Source organism: Emydura macquarii, unplaced genomic scaffold (assembly GCF_026122565.2).
Source record: "Emydura macquarii macquarii isolate MOO-44397 ecotype Brisbane River unplaced genomic scaffold, CSIRO-AGI_Emac_v2 contig_1348, whole genome shotgun sequence".
Taxonomy (NCBI): Eukaryota; Metazoa; Chordata; order Testudines; family Chelidae; genus Emydura; species Emydura macquarii.
The window spans coordinates 22173654-22197216 of record NW_027131485.1 but is presented as its reverse complement, the minus strand read 5'-3'; the positions used below and the strand labels follow the sequence as shown (position 1 = coordinate 22197216).

Sequence of the window (23563 nt, the reverse complement as noted above, 5' to 3'; positions counted from 1 at the left end):
AATTAGATACTCAAGTAATTCCACTGAAATCAGTGTAATGTCTCCTGGAATAAGGTAATGCTGTGAATAAGGGTGGCAGAAAGTGGCCCTATGATTGTTCAAGGTTTTACTGAAATCAAGACATTTGTTTTAGCAGAAGATTGAGTATGGTGAAAAGTCTGCTGAAGTTCCTTATGACCTAGTTCATCTAACTAGTTGGCTAGGATCTTTAGTTGTTTTACTGCTCAGACGGTAATTGACATCTACAAATATGTAAAACACTAAATTTCAAGATTTATTATGCTAATAATTTGATATCTTTGGGCTCATTCTTTGGAATTTACTTCCTAACTTGACAAAGATCTAAAGGAAGCAAAAATGAAATAGAATAAGTATGTAATTGTCATGGAGAGAGCTTCATTGAAGATTATTTTATAAAGCTAATGGTGAATATAGCTGCAGAGATCTCCCCTGAAGTCTCTGCTGCATAGAATAAACAATCTCCAGTTCCTAAAGAGAACCGATTTTAAGGTGATGTGCAAAGCTTGCTTTGTACTTTTTAAAAGGGTATATCTCTTTTGGAAGCCTGGAAGGTTTGTGTGCTGAATCTTTAATAAAGACTTCCTTTCTCCCACATGTTCATTAGGCATTGGACTTAAATAAATGCTAATAAAAAAACCCCCAGAAAACAAAGCGTTTTAAATAGTCTGCTGGCAAATCCTTTCCCCTCTCAATTGCTCAACATTCACTTTCTTGTGATGTCATTTCACTAGTTCTCGATTCACCATAGAATCTCCTACGCTAGACAATCCCTGAATTTGTAATATCAAAAACAAGCAGATTTCTTTTTTCAGGGGGTGGCAAATATTTTCAGATCTTCATTATCCAAAGGAGCATAAAAAGTGTACAAATCATTACTAAAACTTTAAAAGGGGATGGAGATTCTTTGACTGACATATCAGGGTCTTTGGGAGTTCTTTTTCTCAGCTGTTATGGGGCTTGGGCGGAAGGAATACAGTTGACAAATAGTCCTTAAAAGCTGATTTATGACTGGAAGACTGTGGCTTCTGCCAGAGTCACTTGCCAGATGTTCAAAACCACTCAGTAGGGGTCACGAACTGGCTTTGTGTTCCAGGTCATTTCCCAACTATCGCTGTCCAACCCAGCTCATGAAGAAACTTTTACCAGTTTCCAAGAAGAAAAGGTCACTGCTGTCTAGGATGGAAGAGGCTAATTGGTCGCAGGCTGGGTTATAGGTGGCTCATGTGCCCTCACATGAGCCACCTGGGTGAATCTTGAGCGTAATCTATGTTACATACTCTCTCTGATAATATTGCAATCATGTTTCTATATGGGGGGTTGCTAGTGAGAGGGGGTTATTGCAGTGTAAAATCTTTTTCTTAGTCATACTGGTTCTAGGTTTGATTTTTATTGTTAGTTCCCAATGACCATTTTATGCTGAAGGTCTTTCCCTGGTTGAGACCCAGATTCAGGAGACCAAATTCAGGCCTGGTGTTAGTGGATACAACTCCAGTTTGTGTTGGCGAGTGGGTGTGAGACTTAACCTGCTGTAATTTACACACTGAGGGGTAAGGGGAGAGAGGGAGTGTAACAGTCAGAGTAACTAACAGGAGGGTGTAAGAAGGTATCAGTTAAAGCATCAAACTTCTTCTTTAATTTGAACCATCTTGGACTCACCTGTAGACTCTGGTCTTACCTCCACCTCAGTGATTGGCTCTGCGTGGGGGAGTGGCAGAAACAGACCTACGGTTAGGCTCTCAGCCACAGTGCTTTATGCTCCTTCCTACTGAACGCCCTTGATAGAGTGGTGAGCCTTTTCTTACCTTGGCTAGATTCACAGCTGCTGTTATTTGTCCAGGTAAATGGGTTGCAAATAGAAACAGATGTCACAGACCTCCCAGCCCCAAGGGGGGGGGAGTGTGTATCTCCTGGGAAGGGCAGGACCAAACAGCTTTACAAGGGCCACTGGACCATAACTCAGGACTCAAATGTCTCCTTTAGAAAATGTCTATGACCTGCCCCTAAAGTGGTCCAGATGCCAATGAAAATTGCTTGACCAAACTGATCTGTTTTAAGCTGTGTCTTAAAGTGGGCCATTCTTGGTCCCTGTCAGCAGGAGCAGAGCCCAGAGGTGTGAGCCCTCCACTGAGCATATGCTGCTACCAGTCTGAGCATTCAGTTCCAAGGAAGGGCATCCTACCTGCCTTGACTGGGCAGAGGAGTAGAGGCGCATCCTCTGCTAACTGAGTCCCTGGTCATGTATGTTTTTCTTCAGTGGTAACTGCCCATAGCAGTGGTGCGGCTGTGAAAGCTTTCTAGCACCAGATTGCTGGAAAGAGAGGCTGCTGCTTCGGTCAGCTACATGTTCTCCTCCTCCTGGGCCTTCCTTTTGTTTCCTTTGCTTCCTACCAATGCTGCTTCTGCTTCTAAATCTAACTGGGGAGTGAGCCTGCAGGAGCAGGGACTGTTCATAGGCTCAGACTAAAGGTCAGAAGGGACCATTAAGATCATCTAGTTTGATCTCCTGCACAATACAGGCCACAGAACTTCACCCATCCACTCCTGTAATAGATCCCTAACCTATGACTGAGTTATTGAAGTCCTCAAATCATGGTTTATAGTCTTCAAGGTACAGAGAATCCACCAGCAAGTGACCCATGCCTTATGCTGCAGAGGAAGGCAAAAACCCCCCAGAGCCTCTGCCGCTCTGCCCTGGGGGAAAATTCCTTCCCAACCCCAAATTTGGCAATCAGCTACACCATGCTAAAACTCACCAGCCAGACACCCATGAAAGAATTCTCTGTAGTAACTCAGAACCCACCCCATCAAATGTCCTATCACAGGCCATTGGGCATATTTACCGCCAGTGCTCGAAGATCAGTTAATTGCCAAACTAGGCTGACCCATCATACCATCCCCTCCACTGCTAGATGTGTTCTCTGATCTCTGGGAAGTGACACTCTTGGTAGAGTGCTGTAAGTTCCTCCTGCAGTGTCAGTATTAAAGTCCTGAAGCCAAAGCTGTAAAGAAACTTGACATCCTGAGATCCTAGATTGGGGTAAGAAAGATTTATTAATGGCTGTCTATAAAGGATCTGCCGTCCTGGGTCTGGACCATCCATGGGTTTGCATCTTCCAACAGATTTTAAATGTTCTGACCCCTTCTCTTTACTGTACAAGAACAGGAATTTTCATACTAGAACAGGCAAGTGGTGCTGCTAGATTCCTTGTTTGAGGCTGCTGCTGGCTGTGTCGAAAGGAAAGCATAAGACCTCTACGCTGATAATGTCTCCAGTTGTACAATGCTGTATTCTACAGTGAGAGGGTTAAGATTTCTTCCTGACTCCCATGAACCACAAGGATCAATAACCATTATGACTTTTACCCAACTGCAGCTACTGTTCTTAGTCAGACAAGTGTCTAAGCTTTTTGATGTGCTATTTATCACTCAATAATTCCCTAAATATTAGGATTTTCAATAAGATCAGTAATATCCTGCAATCTTGAAACTTACTAAACTCTTGCCATCAGTAATGCCCTGCAGCAGTGAGTTCCACAGGTCAGTTATACTAGTATGTAGGATAATGAAGTATTTCCATCTCTCTACATTAGCTTTGAGTTAGGGCTGGTGTGTCCCTCTAGTGATACAGCAGAGAGCCTTTCAGGTTGTTGTTTAATTCTGACAACTTTTAAATATGTTCTAGTTGAAGACAAATGTGAACACCTGCATATGGGCAGAATCTCAGAAAGAACATTCTGACACTGACAGTCCTTTGCTTTGTAGGTTCACTGGCTACTGTGATTCAATTAGATAAGGTGAGGGGGAGGTTCGATTTTTTTTTTCTTTATTTAATTTAGACTTCCCCCTCTATCTGAATGTTCTATTCTGGGAAATTATCGATCAAAAGAGAGAAATGAGAGAGAGAGAGACACTAGTAGGCGCTAAGTACATATTGACACAAGGTGTAATCAATGTGGAAGCTTAAAAAGCTGAATCAGCAGATTCCTTCCTGCCAAAAAACACAAAACCTGTAATTTAATTTAAAAAGAAAACTTCAGTGTCCAGTTTACCCCTTTACACAAAAGCCCCTTTGTGTGAAAACAGTAAACCAACTCTGAATGAAAATAGACACTAGAAGGAATCTATTTCTAAAGCAACTGCAACAGCGGCTGGCCTGTTACTAACTTCCAGACACCTTCCCGAGCTCAAAGAAAGACAGAAAAGGTCCCAGAGAGCTAGATGTAGTTCTGTAAAGTATCTTGCCACTTTATGTATTGATTTGAAATATTAGTGAAAATTAATTAGGGAACGTTTGTCTTCTCCCTTTTAATAGGTCCAGGTGTTGTATCAAACACCCCCCGCCCCAAAGCTTAGTTATTATAGAGTTACAGTTGAATAGCAGTGCCGCACTTCTAGAACATTGAGTGTACCTATACTTAAACCTCTGAAAACCAGGAGTTAAGGAAATACCAGTCCTACCACACAGCCTTAATTCTGCCCACTGGAGTTAACAAGAGCCATCAGGTATCTACGGTAAATATATTTCAGGCCGGGCTGCCCTGTAACAAGCAGATACGAGGAACGTCTAAGTAAATGTGCCTTTTTCTGTGTTATGGTGGTGTCCCACGGAATTGTATTCTCTCATTTGTTTGCATACACTCTGACCGCCCTTCTCTGTGTTAGGGACAGCTGGATTGCCTGGTGCAGGGGTTATTTGCAGCTTACACTGCAATATGAGGAGGGGGTGCATCTGCGCCCAGACAGATCAGGGTCCAGGACCCCTCATTTCTGCGCTGCATTATGTGGGCTGGGTAGTAGAGGAGCACATTAGTCTAGTCTTGCCATGTGGCTCTGTCGTTCTCTGGTAACAGGTGACAGGATGCATGGAAATGCAGGTGATGTCCCAGAGGGAATCCTTTGGACTAGGGTGGGGGGGTGGTTTGTGTAGAGTTGGTGCAGTGGTGGTGTGTAGTGAGGACAGTCTGGCAGTTTCTCTTGCTGTCACCATGTGCTGCCTGCCCCAGCATCCATATCATCCAGAAGGATAGAGTGCTCTGATGTCTGGCAGAGGGCGGTGGGGAGAAAAGGGGCATCACTCCAGATTTAAAGTTGCTGGGTGGCACTGGTGTGTGCCTTTACTCTTTAGTGCTTGGTTTTCAGAGGTTTATAGGTGCCCTCGATGTCCTGCCAATCAACCTTCACAAAGTTTTTGGGCAGTGAATTTCCCTTGTTTTTGAGGAAGTGGTGTGAGGGGGACATGACTGGAGGCACCTGTGGAGGGCACAGGGAGGCTTCCTGGGAACACTTCACTGCCATTCAGCTACCCATTCTGCCCTCCCTCTGGTCCCTCCATGTCCCTAGCAAGGCATGGGGAGGGGAGAGGAGAGAGAGGATGATGGTAACTGATGGGCACTGGAGGCAGCAACAGGTAGTAGAGGAGATCCCCAAACTCCACCCTTCCCTGTTAGAAAAGGGGAGGGAGGCCTGCATGACTCTCTGCTGCTTGGAGGGACTGCAGAGGTGTGAGGCGGGCCATTCAGCCCAACTAATGTTCTCTCCTCTCCCAAAGTTTGCCTCAGTCCCTGCTGTGGAGTAGCTAGGCTGGAGCAATTTGAACATTAAACTCTGCCCCTGACTGCAAAGGGACCTGCATCGGAGGGACCCAGATGACTCTAGATTTGTACCACTCATTCTAGCCCTGGCACTGCAGTGTTATAGAGGGCTGGTACTGCCCCAACAGTTAAGGTTGCACCAGGACTTCCATATGAGCAGGGATGGAAAAGGTCTATGCCACCATTTAAAAATGTTTGTCGTAGTTTGTGTGCTGCTTGATTTTTCTGTAGCCGTTTCGGGGGGAGGGGAGGAGGGGAGGAATGTCATTTGAGGTTTGCTATAACTGTTTTAAAAAGGGCTGCCTAACTCACATTTTTTCTACAGTCTGGCAATTTCCTTCAGACCCACTTTCTCAGAAACGACAGCACGTTGAGGGGGGGAAGGAGCTCGGCATGTGAGAGAGGATCAGTTATGGTAGAAAACTGACATTTGCTTTGTGTTTATTTTCCATGATAAATTACTGCTTGGACTGATGACAGTATCCTGGCACAGTGTTAGTCGGTGTTAACTTTATCCCTCTCCTCCCTTGCAGCCCTCCAGAGAGAGACCAGGGTCAGCTCCCACTTTGGAATACAAAGCACTAGCCACCTGTGTGGCCCCAGTCGAAATTGGTGTTTAATAAGTGAGAGAGGCAGCAAGACCTGGTGGATAGAGCAGTGAACTGGGACTTGAGACCAGGGTTCTGTTCCCAGCTCTGCCACTGGCCTGATTGGCGACCTTGGGCAAGTCACATCACCTCTCTGTATCTCAGTTTCCCCATCTGTAAAATAGGGATAACGATATCCATTGTAAAGTGCTTTGAGAGCTATTTATGAAAGCACTAGGTAGCAGCTAGATATTATTTTTATGAATAATAATCATATTCATAATTTATTAGTTGATCCTGAAAAAAAAAAAAAAGGAATAGGACAAAATACTGCAATGACCTGGCCAGTGCACCACAGGCTGGAATCAAAAGTGTCCACTCTGCATCATAGACCCTGTACTGTCATCATGTAATAAATAGAGTCTCCTTTAACTCAAACAAAAGTCAATCTTGGAGCAGGAGAATGAGTTCTATCCCTACTATGGCCATCAAGTTCTTTGATATTGTGTTGCCAGCCTAACTGGCAGCTTTACATTTAAACGTTTACATTGTTCTGCTAAGTAAATGTTACTGAGTTGATTCGGTCCCCCCCCCAATCATTTAATTCTTGCTTTCTTAGATACTTTATCTTTCCTCAAGCGTGACTAGCATGGTTAATGGTTTTTATTAGCTTAGCTGTCCACAATGCTGTGCCCTGCCTGCCCCAGCTCACAATTTTAGTCCTCATAGCTAACCTCTCAGGCCAGGAACAAAGTCTGTAATGTGCAACTGGTTGCTATGGAGAGGGCTGTAATGGCATTAGGAAAAGCAGCAAAATAATACAGAGGTTTTCAACCCTATTTAAACAATTATAAATCATTACCTCCCCACAGCAGCCAATCAGCAGCCAACTTCCCATGTGTTCTCATAGTTTTCAAACAAGAGCATTGTCTTGGGCAGCTGTGAGAACCGCTGGAAATCCTGGAGGGATGAGACTAAAAGTCACTAATGTCTGACAGTCATTTGGGAAATGAGTTAGTGATCTCAGACCTTCCATTTCCAGTGCAGAAGTATCCAGCTCACCCATACAAGTGGCAGTAAGTGGCAGAGAGACTATAGATGCTGAACTGATACTACTTACAGAATAACAGTGTGCCTCCCTCATTCAAACAAAAAAGCTACAGTCTACACCTGTGTGTTAGTAACGTCTCTTCTGCCCCTAGAGATGATCCCTCCAGGTCAGGCATAGACTGTAGAAGAATGGGAAAGACTGCATGGTCACTGTCTCTGCTGTACCTTCTTCATGCATAGAGGATTTTCTTCTCCAGGGCTTTCCATCTGGCATCTTGCACCAGCATTTAAGGAATAATTTGTAATAAATTGTGCAACCTGCACTAAGAACAACCTCTAACAGGCTACTTCCTGGCTGTAGGGACCACAGAAAGATATGCCTAAGGTGTCTAGCATCATTTTGTTCAATCTTTATTTAAATGCCCTGGGTTGCATCTCTCTGATTCAGGGGCAGCCCTAATTTACACTAGTAGAAGACTGTGGAGCCTCCTGATCACACTTCATCCCTTACACCCTTCAGTCCCCATGGGCGGGGCTGTGGGGGCAATAGCTGACACAGGAGACAGCAGGGCGGCCTCCATTCACTGTACAACAGCAGAGAGGTCCCCTTTACAGGAATAATCCTCCACTGGCCAGCTCTGGCTGCCTTGTGCCACTTACATGGTGCAAAGTGGGCTTTGCAACCTGGAGAATCTGGCCTTTTCTTTTGAAGGCAACTGATTTTTGCTGGCCATTTGGGTGGTTATTTATTAGAGCAGCGTTTCTCAGATGTGGTCACCATGGCTGCATGTGGCCACCAGTGGATTTTTTTTGTGGCCACAACAGCCTCCAAAGCAAGATTGGGGAGGGTAGGGGGGAGGAAGCAGTGGCCCCTCTCATTGCTGCAGCACCCAACTGTTGCTCCTGAATAGCTGTTACCAAGGGCAAGGGCAAGGGCAGGGAGATGCGCCACCATGGTGTTTGCACTGGTGCTGCCAGTAGAGATTGGTGCTCTGCACAGCACAGCCTCCTCAGGGGCTCTGGGCAGCATCTCTGGAGACCCGTGGGGCTGGTGTGTGTGGCGTTGGAGGTATGTCTGGAGGCAGCTGCAGCATTTGGTCTCAGGGATACTCCCCTGGACAGCTGCCCTGCTCCTGCCTGGCAGGGACACAGGGAGCCTGGGACACCACAGGAAGCCAGTGATTTCCTGACCCACTTTCCACAGGGTGGGGGCCGGCTCTTGCTGAAGGGCTGCGGGAGGCAGGGACAGAGAGACGGGTTTGCCAGAGCGGCCACTAGCAAGAGTTGGTGGCCGCACTCTGGGTTTTGAGAACCCCTGTATTAGAAGATTCACTGTACAATCGTGAAGTACCTGTTATGGCAGAGGAGATTCTGTTGATTGCATAGGGTGGGGTTCAGACCTCTGAAGGGCCCGCAGCTGTACCGCCATCCCTTCCTCTAAAACCTGCTCCTTTACAAGCAGCTGAGCATTGAAGTAATGTTGCTTGACATTTTTCTAGTACTTCCTATCCAAGAATCTCACTGCAATTTACATACACTCCCTGTGTCCTACAACCTTCCTCTACAGTCATTTTCTTTATCCCCGTTTTATTGATAGGGGAAACTGAGGCACATGAAGACACAGCTGGGATTAGAACCCAGATCTGTCTCCCAGTTCAGTGTTATAATGCCTAGGTATATGATCGCCTCTTACACATTGTGTGTTCCAAAATGGTGAGCATTAAGAAGTTGCTTAATATCCATGTTCCCCCATCCTGCCTGGCTGAATGGAGTATGACTGAAAAGCCATCCAAAGCCAGTAATCAATTCTAATTTTAATAGTCCACAGGTATGCATGGCCCCAGCTCCACGCAATCTGGAAATGAAAAGAATATAGAAAGTCACTGTTAAAACATAGTGACTAGTCCAGCTAAGATCATGTGAATGCTATTGCTGAAACACATGAGCTGCTGGCTGTAGGCTTACTGCGCTGTACCATGCTGTCTGTAAATTCAGGTTCAAAGTTCAAATAGTACCATCAGTTTGCCAGTTTGGGACTCCACGCTGCAAAAACCTAGACACTTTGGGAAGTCTAGGTTATTACACGATCCCTGGAGGCAGACAGTAGTAATACTTTGCACTTACATCATGCTTTTTTTTTTTTTTTTTTTTTTTTTGAGGCTCTCAAAGTGCTGGGCCTACCATTAGCCTGTTTTACAGCTAGGGAAACTGAGGCACAGATGCATCACCTTCTATAGATTAGGTTGCCATGAGCCCAGATTCAAGTCCTTCCTTCCACTGGGTGCCAGGCAGGTTTTGATGCCAGTTTAAGGCTTTGGTCCTAATCTTCAAAGCAATTAATGGATCAAGCTGCAAGTCCACTCAAGACCCAATTTTGATCCAAGAACCAACACAAGAGCTGTGGTCCTCTAGCATGTTGCAGATGGCAAAGCTCAGGGTGAAGCAGTCTTGGTAAAGGGGTCCTGGCTATGGAACGAACTTCCAGAGGCAATCAGGAGAATGTAGAGTCTGACCATCTTTAGGAATTGCTGCACAACCTTCCTCTTTGAAGACCACGATGAGGGTGATGTGGACAGCACTAACACACACCCTTCTAGCCAAACCCTCCCTGCAAATAATCAACTTTAAAAAACCCAAAATAGAAGTAAACTCATGCAGGTTAAAAAGAAAGCAAAACCAAAAACCCTACCCCAATCAGTTTCAAGTCAAAAAGGGAGAAACTCCATGAAAACCTCTACAGACTCTGCTATTTTATTGATTTTACATGGGAGCTTGGTCTACACTGCTGGCAAAATTTTGTGGCTGGCTCCTCAGTTCTGCCTGTTTGTCTGCTCTTGGGTCCTCAGGGCCCTGCAGCGGCAGCAGCCATCTGGGCTCTCTGGTAAATGAGAGAAAAGTGGAGACACCATTATTGTCCTTCACAACAGCTCCAACTACCAGCCTGAAAAGTGGAGATGCGCCCTCACCACTGCAAAGGCACCAAACAGCCCCATATTTGGGGGGATGTAAGGGACCAGTTTCCTGATCCAGCCTTTCTAATGGGCTGAACCAGAACCCTGCATCCGAACAACACCTTCAACTCCTGGGGCAGTTAGTTCAGATCTGGTGTGGATCCAAACTGTATGGCTCCGCACCAATGGCAAAGAGAGAGAGCGAGAGAGAGATCTGCAAGCAGATCTTGAAGGTGATCAGGAACAGTCAGCAGGGATTCACCAAGGGCAAGTCATGCCTGACCAATCTGATTGCCTTCTCTGATGAGATGATTGGCTCTGTGGTGGACATGATATACCTTGACTTTAGCAAAGCTTTTGTCACTGTAACCCCCAGTTCCTTTTCTGCAGAACTGCTGCTTAGCCAATCGGTCCCCAGTCTGTAGCAGTGCATAGGATTCTTTAATTCTAAGTGCAGGACTCTGCACTTGTCCTTGTTGAACCCCATCAGATTTCTTTTCTTTTCTATCCTACCCCTACCCTCCAGGGTATCGATCATTCCCCCCAGTTTAGTGTCATCTGCAAACATCATCCAGATCATAAATGAAGATGTTGAACAAAACTGGCCCCAGGACCAACCCCTGGGCCACTCCACTTGATGCTGGTTGCCATCTAGACTATGAGCCATTGATCACTAGCTGTTGAGCCTGATGATCTAGACAGCTTTTTATTCAACTTATAGTCCATTCATCTAACCCATACTACTTTAATTTGCTGGCCGTATCGAAAGCTTTGCTAAAGTAAAAGTATATCATGTCCACTGCTTTCGCCACATCCACAGAGCCAGTCATCTCATCACAGAAGGCAATCAGATTGGTCAGGCATGACTTGCCCTTGGTTCTCAACCTTTCCAGACTACTGTATCCCTTTCAGAAGACTGATTTGTCTTGAGTACCCCACGTTTCACCTCACTTAAAAACAACTTGCTTACACCATCAGACATAAAAAGACCAAAGTGTCACAGCACACTCACTGAGCAATTGCTGACTTTCTCATTTTTACCATATACTGCAATTATAAAATAAATGGTGACCCCCTCAGGCTTAGGGACACTGACATAGTATAGAGAGCAGTATAAGCACAGCATTGTCTGTAAGAAATGTTAGTTTGTATTGACTTAGCTAGTGCTTTTCATGGAGTCTGTTGTAAATCTAGGCAAATATCTAGATGAGTTGATGTACCTCCTGAAAGACCTCTGAGCCCCCAAGGGGTACGTGTACCCCTGGTTGAGAACCTCTGAGCTGGAGTGTTGGCATCCATTCCTACCTGCCAACCCTAGTAAAGATCCCTTTTCTATTATTTACTGTTATTAGACTTTTACTTCAGGGCCTGCTGTTGGAAGCACCTACAGCTTTTGACTTGGAGCTTGTGGTGCACCTAACGGGCTAGCAGGTATTCAAGAAGTTGGGGGAATAAATGCTGTGAAGCAATACTGAATCTTAATATATAAGAGCTTATTATTATTAAGCACCAACTGCTATGAGTTGATCATGCATCCTAGATAAAGCTGCGTCAATCCATAATATAGGGTATCTGCTTATCTCCCCAAAGCTAGCCCTCATCCTCCATAAAAGCCCCCTTCCTGTTAAGACTGTATTCTGGGCACAACTCTTGTTGCAGAAGTGATGCCAGAAGTGATGACTCTTAATTCTATCCTCTGTCTTGGGGAAGAGCGGTTGCTCTGGGGAAAAACAACAGTGCTGGGTAGGCAGCAGAACATAATGCAGGGCTGATTCAGGCAACGCCGCTGCAACTACAGCCACATGGGTATGCCAGAGACTCACCTCACTAGGGACTGTTTAAAATACTGGCATGATATTCTATATGGAAGAAGCATATTTTGAATATATTTACAATAACAGATTAAATATCCCAGTGGTAAGTTTTCAGACCAACAGTATGGTTATAAAATAGAGATGTTATATCTACTGAAGAATATTCAAAATATGTGGGATTTCGTCCATTAATTATATGGCCTTTATGGATAAAATGTTCAAAAGTGACTTGTGATTTTTGGGTGCTCATTTGCAGAACTGTGAAAAGGGCTCTAATTTTCGGAGAGTGATTACTCAGCGCTTCCTTAAAACCAGGCCCCTTTAAGACATCTCAGACTAGGCTCCCAAAAATCTTTTCTCTGTCCATACAGCGCCCAGTTCATTTGGGCCCTTAATCCAATTGGGCACTCTGGGCACTATTATAATACAAATAATGAATAAGAATAATGAATTGATAGTCAATGAAAGACTAGTAAACTATAGCTCAAAATTTATAATACAGTCAAGGCTGGGAGCCAGCTAATCACTAACTGTGTAGGCTAACCCCCTCCACAAAGTTATGACATCCACCCTGTTCAAATCTTTCATCCACAAAGTCATATCACATGAATGGTCACCCAAAACACAAAAGAAGGCTCAAAATTGGAGATATTATTGAGACTCCTGTATGGGTGTATGATTTGGTTACAAACAACTAAAGTGCTAGTCTTTATTAAATATCAGTGGGAAAAGTGACTAGGAAGATTGTGGTTTCAATATATTTTAACATCTGAGTTTAAAAAGTATAGAAAATGGCTCAAAACATTTTTGGTGGCTAGAAAATAACATCTGTTATCAGGAAACCAGAGATGTCAGTAGTTACAGTGAGCTAAAATGTAAAAATATATTAGTTTGTTAACATAGCATGTTTTCAATGCATTTCTGTAACGTATATACTTTACATCTTTTCAGTTATGTTTATTATAGCTGTTGTGATAATGATAACAGTCTCCCTTGTAAATCATTGAGATCATCAGATGACTAGGGAGGAGTATAAAAATGCTGCTCAGACATGCAGGAATGAAATCAGGAAGGCCAAAGCACAATTGGAGTTGCAGCTAGCAAGGGACATGAAGGGGAACAAGAAGGGTTTCTACAGGTATGTTACCAACAAGAGGAAGATTAGGGAAAGTGTGGGCCCCTTATAGAACGGGGGAGGCAACCTAGTGACAGAGGATGAGGAGAAAGCTGAGGTACTCAATGCCTTTTTTGCCTCTGTCTTCACAGACAAGGTCAGCTCCCAGACTACTGCACTGGGCGGCTCAGAATGGGAAGGAGGTGAACATCCCTCAGTGCTGAAAGAACAGGTCCAAGACTATTTAGAAAGATTGGACATACACAAGTCCATGGGGCCAGATGCAAAGCACCCGAGGGTGCTGAGGGAGTTGGCTGATGTGATTTCAGAGCCATTGGCTATTATCTTTGAAAGCTCGTGGCAATTGGGGGAGATCCCTGATGACTGGAAAAAAGCAAATATAGTGCCCATCTTCAAGAAAGGGAGGAAAGAGGATCCAGGGAACTACAGACTGGTCAGCCTCACCTCAATCCCTGGAAAAATCATGGAGCAGGTCCTCAAGGAATCCATTTTAAAGCACTTAGAAGAGAGGAAGGTGATCAGGAACAGTCAACATGGATTCACCAAGGGAAAGTCATGCCTGACCAACCTGATTGCTTTCTATGAAGAGGTGACTGGCTCTGTGGATGTGGGGAAAGCGGTGGACGTGATATACCTTGACTTTAGCAAAGCTTTTGATACGGTCTCTCACAGTGTTCTTATCAGCAAGTTAAAGAAGTATGGGTTGGTTGGATGAATGGACTATAAAATGGATAGGCTAGAGCATAGGGCTCAACGAGTAGTGATCAATGGCTCCATGTCTAGCTGGCAGCTGGTCACAAGTGGAGTGCCAGGGGTCGGTCCTGGGGCCGGTTTTGTTCAACATCTTCATTAATGATCTAGAGGATGGGGTAGATTGCACCCTCAGCAAGTTTGCAGATGACACTAAGCTAGGGGGAATGGTAGATACCCTGGAAGGTAGGGATAGGATACAGAAGGACCTAAACAAACTGAAGGATTGGGCCAAAAGAAATCTGATGAGATTCAACAAGGACAAGTGCAGAATCCTGCACTTTGGATGGAAGAATCCCATACACAGCTACAGACTGGGGACCAATGAGCTAGGCAGCAGTTCTGCAGAAAAGGACTTGGGGGTTACAGTGGATAAGAAGCTGGATATGAGTCAGCAGTGTGCCCTGGTTGCCAAGAAGGCTAATAGCATATTGGGCTGCGTTAGAAGGAGCATTGCCAGCAGATCGCGGGAAGTGACTATTCCCCTCTATTCAGCATTGGTGAGGCCGCATTTGGAGTATTGTGTCCAGTTTTGGGCCCCCCACTACAAAAAGGATGTGGAGAAGTTGGAGAGGGTCCAGTGGAGGACAACAAAAATGATTAGGGGGCTGGAGCACAAGACTTTTGAGGCGAGGCTGAGGGAACTAGGCTTGTTTAGTCTGCAGAAGAGAAGAATGAGGGGAGATTTGATAGCAGCCTTTAACTACCTGAAAGGGGGTTCCAGGGAGGATGGAGCTAGGCTGTTCTCAGTAGTGACAGATGACAGAACAAGGAGCAACGGTCTCAAATTGCATTGGGGAGATCTAGGTTGGACATTAGGAAAAAAAATTTCTCTAGGAGGGTGGTGAAGCACTGGAATGGGTTACCTAGAGAGGTGGTGGAATCTCCATCTTTAGAGGTTTTTAAACTGCAGCTTGACAAAGTCCTGGCTGGGATTATTTAGCTGAGGTTAGTCCTGCTTTGAGTAGGGGGTTGGACTAGATGACCTCCTGAGATCCCTTCCAACTCTATGATTCTATGTTCTACTGATGAAAAGCGCAAGAGAAGAGCCAACTTATTATTATGTTTGTCTCAAATAAATTAGGGCTTTTACAATGGTTCGAGCCAATGATTCTCGCTTCTTGATGGATGGGAAAAGTGAGGTTATGACCCAAGTCCTGCAAACACTTTTTCATGTACTTAACTTTAAGCACCTGCATGCCTCATTGACGTAAACCCAATGTACTTGAGTACAAGTCCAGCAGTATGTAAGTAGCCCCCCACCCAGGCCCTGCCTGTGGAATTCTGGCTAAATCATTGCGGTGCAGCTGGAAGGCGCGATTCCCAGCTTGGGTAGATGTTCATGTGCTACCTGTGACCGAGCTAGCCCCCTAACAACAGCAGTGTGGTCACAGTGACCCAGGACATGGGGTGCCTCAGGCTGGCTACTGGAGGACAATCCTGTCTGAGATCCTAGGCATGGACTTGGGCGACTGGCCTGAGCTGCAGCGTGCACTGGTGTGGCCACTGTGCTATTTTTAGCATGCTAACTCAGTCAGAGCTAGCACATGTACATCTGCCTGAGCTGGGAATCGCACCTCTCCGCTGCAGTGTAGCTGGACCCTGGGGCTCTGATCCTTTGAACACTTATACACATACTTAACTTGGAACTATGTGAATGAGTCCGTTGGCTTCAATGGGACTAGCACATGCTTACATTTAAGCACATGCATAAGTGTGTGCAGGATCAGGGCCTTAGCAGCTCGCTCAGCGTTACACAGAGGCAGAGACAGTGTCTGGGAACGGACTCTTAAATTCTTTATGCATTGGTAACTGTGCTGTCGTATGGAGTGGAGTCCGAGCTACTTTGTACTGACTAAGACCTCTGTGGTAGTAATTAACTGCATCTCCTAGGGAGCTGGGATGTCTCCCCATTTGCCAAAGCCCTAGGTGAGACTCAGTCTAGGTCCTCTGTTTACAGAGAACATCCATCCCAAACCCCTTCCACAACCGTATGTCATATTCCCCATGCCATGGGTCTGAACCTCCCTGGCATGGAAGAGGAGTTCGATGCTGAACTAGCAGGGAGGACTCACCCTGAATCTATCCTTGCAGCTCATGGGGGCAGGTGTGCAGGGAAGGCTGCTGATGTATTTGAGCCAGCCCTGCACTCGTGGCTCAAGCCGGGAGGAGCTGAGCACAGTGAAATGGAAGCAGGGGAGCCAGGGACCCAGTGAGGTGACTTACAGCTCTGACTTACCTCTTGGGCTTGTTGACTCCACTTCGGAGTAGGGCGGGGGTAGCTCTGGTGGGCCAGGGTAGGGGGGTGGCCAGCGTGGAAGTGTGCTGAGCAAACCTGCATGGGACAACGAAAACCTTTCAGCATCTCAGGTGTGCCCAGAGATCCTACCTTAGCTGCAGCCTCCACCCAGTGCCCCCTTTCAGTCTGGTGGTGCCATTCTGATTGCTCTGTGCCATAACATGTGAGTGCCTGAATGAAACCCTTCCTCTCTTGTGTTCTTTGTTTCCTGTTCTTTACTGACTTACAGGCTGCAGCGAAGTGCCTCGGTGAAGATCTAGCCAATCCCGGGGCGAAAGCTCCAAAGGAAAGACTGAGCTACCCCAAGGCAGTTTCACCAAATGACTATGGACTAGAAGTCCCTCTACTGGCACTTGGGCTCCACATATGCACTTTATTACTGCTCTAAGCGCCCAACCGTGAGAGGTGCTGAGTTACTGTGAGACACTGAGTGCCCTCAATCCCATGGACTCCAGTGGGAATTGAGGGCTCTTGCTCAGCATCTGGCAGGTCTGGGCCCTAATTATGAATCATTGATTACAACAGCCGTGTGACAGATGTTAGTCATATTACTTAATGTGCTACTGGAAGGCGCTCAGATCCTGCAGTGATGAGTGCAATATGCGAACCTACAAAGATGAGAACAGAACTTAGAAGAGAAGGGCAGACTTCTCATCGCTGAGCCAGTGGGAGTGGCACAAGCTCATCCAAGGAAGGACTTTAACCCTAAGGTATCTCGGGATTTGTGTCCGGAAAGGATGGGCCCACCAGGCTGGGTGGGGAAGCCCAGGCTTGAATGAAGAAAGTAACTGAGCTTTTCTCTCATCTGAAAAAGGCTGGGCCCTTCATGCCAAGAGAGACACGGCTAGTGGAGCACTGTGTGGCTTAACCCAGGAATGAAAGAACCTGGATATGGAATAGAAGGCCTTTGAAGTCAATAGAAAGATTTTGACTGACTTCTATGAGCGTTGGATGGGCCCTTGGTTCTCTCCTCTCTCAGTGTCCAGCTGGAAGTTTGGGTGACATTTCCTGTAACAGGGTGAAAATATTTTAGTGCTTACGGGGAGCTCGAGGAGCTGACAGGTGGGCGTAGGTGTAGATCGAGGCTGTTGGATAGTCCTGGAGATTAGCAGCCTCTCTTAATGTATCTGTGTATTTCACAAACAAAGAAAATCGTTAGTCAAAATAAAGCAGTTGTGTGTGTCTAGCGCCTTTCACCTGTGTTCCTCCCAGTGCTTTGCAAGAACAAATCTGTCTGTTGGAAGGGTTTACAAAGCACTAATCACCATGGTACCAAGGCACTGAATCTTGCTAGTCACTGGAAGCAGGAGTTGGACAACTCTTGCCCACTGATCATGCGAGCAGAAAATGTGGGGTGTGAATGAGTACTAGGAAGAGGATCTTTTTGTTAAGAGCCAGTTAATGCTCTGGAAAAAAATCCCAGATACTCAGGCCTGGTCTACACTTAAAAATTTGGGTCAGCATAGTTGCCTTGGTTAGTTGTGTGATATTCCCTCCCCCACCTTGTCTCTTTATTGAAATTGGTGGCAGCTAGGAGCCTAAATGTGTGTGTGGATCTAGGCCCAGCTTTATGCAGGAGGTTGGGAAATCCAGCCAACATCCCAGTCAATCTTTGGAGTGTTAATTAGCTTGATGGATATCCTACACAACCTCCGTGAAACTTCATCACCGCTAAGATTCCTGCCTGACCAGTTCTACCACCTGTCCCCATGAAAAGATAATGGGTTTCCTGAGACTTGCATCAAGTTATACACAAAACCAAAGACAGTGCATACGATATAGATAAGGGCTGAGAAATGTCAAGATGCCTAAAGGAGTTAGGTACCTATTGGATATTGAGACTAGGGGACGGGGTAAATGGGTGCTGGGTCAGTTCAGAACAGGCGTATCACCAGTAATAAATCTGATAACGAGGTATGACAAGCAAAACAGGAGGAACCTTCAGAGCTCTACGCTGCAAAGATCAGAAAACATTGGTAGCAGCCCCTGCCCTAATCTTTTTAGCAAGAGGCAAAGGAAGCTGTGTACAGCAGGTGATGAGAGGGGCTCTGAGTGGGTGCACAGTGCATCGCGGCTGGTTTCAGTTAATGGATTGAATCAATATCCCTGAGCAGAGTGAGTGAGTGCAGACGTGGCTTGTCAGTGCCATAGAGTTGTGTCTCTTACTGGCTGCTTTACTTGTGGGGTGGGATCTGGAGTTGCGAATGAAGAAGGAAGAGGAGAGGATTACTCACTTCGGATGATAATGTCCTACTTTAATGGTGCTGGCAGAATAAAGTCATCAATATATGTGAGGCACTCAGGCCCAGATCCTCAAAGGTATTTAGACACCTAACTCCCATTGATTTCCTAAAGACCCTTAATAGGGTTGAGAGTCAGGCTCCATAGCTGTCCTACATCTGGTCTGGAATATTAAATATTAACATAACTATTAACACAACTCCTTATGCCTTACACAAACACAAGACACACAAGGCCTGAACCAAAACACCCTGATAAATCATTTGGCTTTCATGTTGCATCCCTTCCCTGTATCCTTTGTCTGTACTGCCCTTATAGGGCCCAGTTGTGGTGACCTTATTCTGATGTAGAAGCACCTTGCTCCACAATTAGTCCTGTTAGCTTCAATAGGACTGCTCCTGAAGTAAGGTACTGTTTGATGAAATGAAACATATCAGAATCTGGCACATATATTGTAAGCCCTTTGGAGCTGGGACCTTGCCTTCCTACATGTGTATAAAACAACCACCAGGCTTTTGGCACTACACAGAGCTATCAAGAGCCTCACCTGCTGAAGACAGGGTTTTGATCATATTCAGGCAATCGGTGGCTCCATACAGAAAGATGAATTTGAAGGTGAGAACACCTTGACTGGAAGCTAAATGGATGAGATTACAGTAAGAATATGAGTCAAGTCAGCTGACATTCCTCCACCAGAGACGTTTCCTCTTTCTGCAATTTGCTCTATTGTCCCTGTTTCCTCATCTCTTTGAACCCTGTTCTTTTTCCTACTCCCACGCTCTTCCCTCCCACAGTCCCATGGTTCCTTTCCTGGTCATTCCACCAACATGAATACAACACAGAAACTACACCTGTGAGGCAATGCCTGTACTGCTCTCAAATGAACGGGAGTGGCCTCTTTTATGTCTGCTCTTTTAGTGCCACACCCATCCGAATCGTTTGCAGTTATCCTCCAAGGATCCCAAAGCACTTTACAATCATCAAGTCTCTCAGCCTGCCTGTGGAGTAGGTATCATTACCACTCTGGAGGATCTGAGAAACAGAAGCAACTTGTCCAAGTAGTGAGTAGGTGGTAGAGCTGGGGATAGACCACAGAAGTCCTGAGTTCAAATCACCTACTGTACGTAGCTACTTAGGCCCAGATCCTCAATGGTATTTAGGCACATAACTCCCATTCAAACCAATAGGAGTTGAGCAGCTAAATAACTTGGAGGAACTGATAATGATTTTTCCTACTATGTGTGGGAAAACCCGTTGACATCCAATTAGCCGGGTAAATTCATCCTGGGTAAATATCCTCGGAAGATATATTTTTGAGGGATAGCTGCATGTGTGAGTGAAATATTTTCTATGCCAACTGAAAATGGTGGCTGGTTAATCCAAGGTGTATGAACATTCTGGTGGTTTTATCCTATCCCTCACTTCCTATTTCTAGGGGAGGGCCTCCGCTGCCCTCAGCCTATCGCAAGGGAGTCGGGTTCCGATTCCCTGGCAATCAGCTGTAATCCCGGTTTTATATTTGTGAGGAATAATCCAGGCCCTGTTTAAAGTGTTCATCAAAATGACAGCAGGATATGGCCTTCTCATGGTCAGTACACCTGCATGTGGGCCTCTCTACAGCCATACAGGTAATCCATCTGCTTCTCCTCACGCAGAGTAAGTGTGACATGGCAGCAGTAACGTCCTGAGTATGGAAAGATACGACACATACTAACAGTCCCTTTGATATATTGCTGTCTGGAGCTCAGCTCCTCCCCTATCACACAGTCCCCCAGGAGCTGAAGTGGAAAGCGGATGGTCGTGGAGCCTTTGTCCTTGTGCTGGAATATCATCTAAGGAAACAGAGACAAGAACTGTTTCAGAAAGAGGATTGCTTTGAGCTTCGTTGCTTATTCAGGGAGTGGGATCAGAAAACGAAGAGAGAGACCTAGGGAAGTGCTGACACTGGAGGTGATAAGCAAGGTGCAGCTAAACAGCTGAGACCAATGCAAATCTGTTATCCTACTAGTCAGGATCCCTCTGCAAGTTCTTGGGCTTCATGCTAATTTTCAGGGCAATGAATGGGCTGGACTTTGCTTACCTTTTCAGGGATCACCTCTCTCCCTGTCAACAGTAGTTACTATAACAGCTTTGCTCAGGGGTAACATGAAAGAGCAAGAGTCATGGAAGTGTGAAATGGAAATTTCTCAGCTGCTGGCCCACTACTGCGGAATCCACTCCTTGAGAGATTAGAAGACCCATGAATCTCACCACTGCCAGGAGGAAATGGAATATCATCTCTTTGCAACAGCATGTTCATGATGATACCTGCCCTCTGGAAATAATTAATACATTTTAAGATATTGGTTCTCAAAGTGGGGGTCACGACCCCTAAGGGTGTCATGACATGGTTATGTGGAGGCCACAAGCTGTGAGCCCCGCGCCCGGCCAGGAGTGGGGCCTCCCTGCTTCCTCCTGGCAGGGGAACGAGCTGGTGATACAGATACTGCTTACCATCACCCCCAATGTTCCTCTGCGCCCCCCCTAGGAAGGTGTAGGCAGGGGAGGGAGGAGCAAGGCCAGGGCTCCCTGCATCCAGGTCACTTTCTCCATCTGGGCTGTGTTGTGAGGTGAGCATCAGGAGCTGCTGCTCTCTGCCCTCCCCTTATGCAGCTCAGGTCAGGAAAGTGACTTGGATGCAGGGAGCCCTCGCTCTTCCCTCCCCTCCTCAGCCCCCCGCCCCCCTTTTACAGCCCCCTGGGTGTGTGCGAAGGAGCAGCATTGGAGGGGGCAGCAAGCTGCTGTATTAGCCACTCTGTGCATGCAGGTCAGTTTTCCCAGGTGGGTGCTGAGGTTAGGGGCAAAGGGGGAGTGGCAAATGGGGATCCTGCAGGAGTTAGGTGAAGAAGGAGTGGGGAGCCCTTGGGGGCCAGGGCAATGGGGGGACACCCACGGGGACCAGAGGGTCACACTCAGAGGCTTGCTGTGTGAAAGAGGTCACCAATGCAAAAAGTTTGAGGACCACTGTAAGACGTGGGTGGGGAGGAGAGACACAGTAGGGAGTACCATTATGCTATGTTTTCCCTAGGCAAAAAGCAGCCAAACATTCAGTAGGAATGACTTTTTTTTTTTTAAATGTGAAAGGAAACCAACAAAACAAGAAGGAACAAAAGTAAAATTTCCAGGGCAGATTCAGAACATGGTGTCAGTGTCTTTATCACAGGCTGCGTCTGAAATTAACACAGAATGGCAGCTTCCTCCAGAAAACTTAAAGATAGACAGAGAAAACAAAATCACAGCAATTGTTTCTTGTACTGTATGCAGGGTAATAACATGAGAGGGCTCCATTATTAGGCCTGCTGTAGGCTACCTGGGTTTTACCAGTATAATTAAACCGGCAAACCCCTTCTTGTATAGGTGCAATTATAGAAGTACTTATACTAGGACAGCGTATGCTGTTCCCCTAACTGGCAAAAGCAATACTGGTATACATTGTGATATATGATTGATTGTGTTTAGACTAGGACTCTTACTTGAGTAGTTATGTCAGCATCACTAACCAACATGCTGGCGAATATTTTTCATATAAGCTTGCCCTTATTAAACTAAACTGGTTCTTTATTAAAGCAGTAATTTACATAGCTGCTGCAACTACAGATTAACAGTCTATCCATGTGAACACAGTCAGACTGTCTCCCTGGTACTTCCTCCACACTCTTCCCTACAACCAATGCTCTTCCCTTCAGCTGCCAGGCAGTTTGCTACAATGGTGATGTAGCTTTGTGGCACCACAAACTAAATTCCAGTTTGTTTGTCTGGCTTATGGCTTTTGTAGTTTGCCAGGCGCATTGTTGGGCACGATGTAAATAATTAGATTTGGAGTCTGGATCCTTACTTTGTACTGTGTGAGATACAGCATCCCTTTCTTTGCCCCTTGGAGCTCCTCGGGGAAGTTTGGCATCTCGTCCAGCACTAGCAATACATTACTGAAATGAGCTAGAACCCTGGAAACAAAACCCCAGATGTATTACCCCACAAAGAAACATACACGCCAGGGATATCAGAGGCAAAACACAGGAATGGTGCGAGGGGGACTTTTTCCTTTGCATATCACCTTTCTGAATGTTTGCTGAGAAGGGGTCCAGTCCTGTGAGGTGTTGAGTGCCTCCCAAGTCTCACTGATGTTGAAGTTCACTCAGTCCCTCATAGGATCAGGTCCAAAAAGAGGAAGTGAGGACTGCTGTGCTGGTTCCCTGTGGTCTACCTATGCTGGGTGTACACTAGAGAATGGCACCCTTGGTAAATGAGGCAATGGGCTAGTGCTGATGGTGCAGTGGATCCATGCTAGTTATGCTGGTTCAGATTAGAACACAGAACCAATGTTAAACACATGAGAACCATACACTCAAGCACTAGCTAGAAGATCTGATCCCACAAACCCTCCTTGTACAGAACTCCCATTGGGGTCAACAGAACTTCTACACAGGACTGGGCCCAGCATTTCTTGGCTTGTTTTATGATACGATATGATTTCTTGGCTTATTTTATGATACTGTTTCATGATATAAGTACATACTACCTATAGCATTTCTGATGAAGATGGTTTTCTCTATATTATTTGCAAAACTGTCTGTGATCCCATGGCAGGAAGTTTTGCTAGATGATTCTTTCTCAGCATAATCATTACAATGAAAAAAGGGATCAATCAAACAAACATCTTTTTTATTTTAAAATATTAACAATTCTATTCAGCAGCTGATCCTCAGACAAAATATTCATCTGATCTGTGTCATGCTCTGTATGTTTCAGAAAGGGAATTCATTTTCAGAATATAGATGGTTGCCTAAAGCTGCATTGAGGTATCTAAAGCAGATATTTAAGGCATCTAAATGGGGATTTCAGCTGCTAACTATAGGCTGGTGTTAGAACTTGACAATTGCATCCCTGCAGGTTTGTTGCAGTGGTTGCACACACACACACACACACACACACACACACACACACACACACACACACACACACACACACACACACACACACACACACACACACACACACACACACACACACACCCCACATTTGCTGCTTTTACCTTTCTTGAGAGTTGTTGGTTGTCCTGGAGAATTGGTACCTGGTCACTTCCAT

General features: G+C 45.7%; 2 protein-coding genes across 4 annotated transcripts in view; one reads left to right on the top strand and one right to left on the bottom strand.

Moving 5' to 3' along the window:
- The window catches only part of NUBP2 (NUBP iron-sulfur cluster assembly factor 2, cytosolic), a 38671-nt gene extending 21291 nt beyond the window's left edge, over positions 1-17380 (top strand). Inside the window, exon 7 of one of the 3 annotated variants that reach the window (XM_067551372.1) lies at positions 16428-17380. In XM_067551372.1, coding sequence (XP_067407473.1) covers positions 16428-16450 — 23 coding nt within the window. In that variant the 3' untranslated portion in view covers positions 16451-17380. Of the gene's footprint in view, positions 1-1114; positions 2271-7401; positions 7587-16427 lie in introns of those variants that run through there. The other 2 variants (XM_067551371.1, XM_067551369.1) reach the window with 2 other exon arrangements.
- On the bottom strand, positions 10060-23563 carry LOC137155222 (WW domain-binding protein 2-like). The gene is made up of 7 exons (XM_067551376.1): positions 23511-23563; positions 22314-22422; positions 20151-20271; positions 18987-19076; positions 17239-17325; positions 16139-16234; positions 10060-10127 (listed from the first exon to the last, which is right to left on the bottom strand). Exons 1-7 carry the CDS (start codon positions 23561-23563, stop codon positions 10060-10062), a joined length of 624 nt encoding a protein of 207 aa, XP_067407477.1.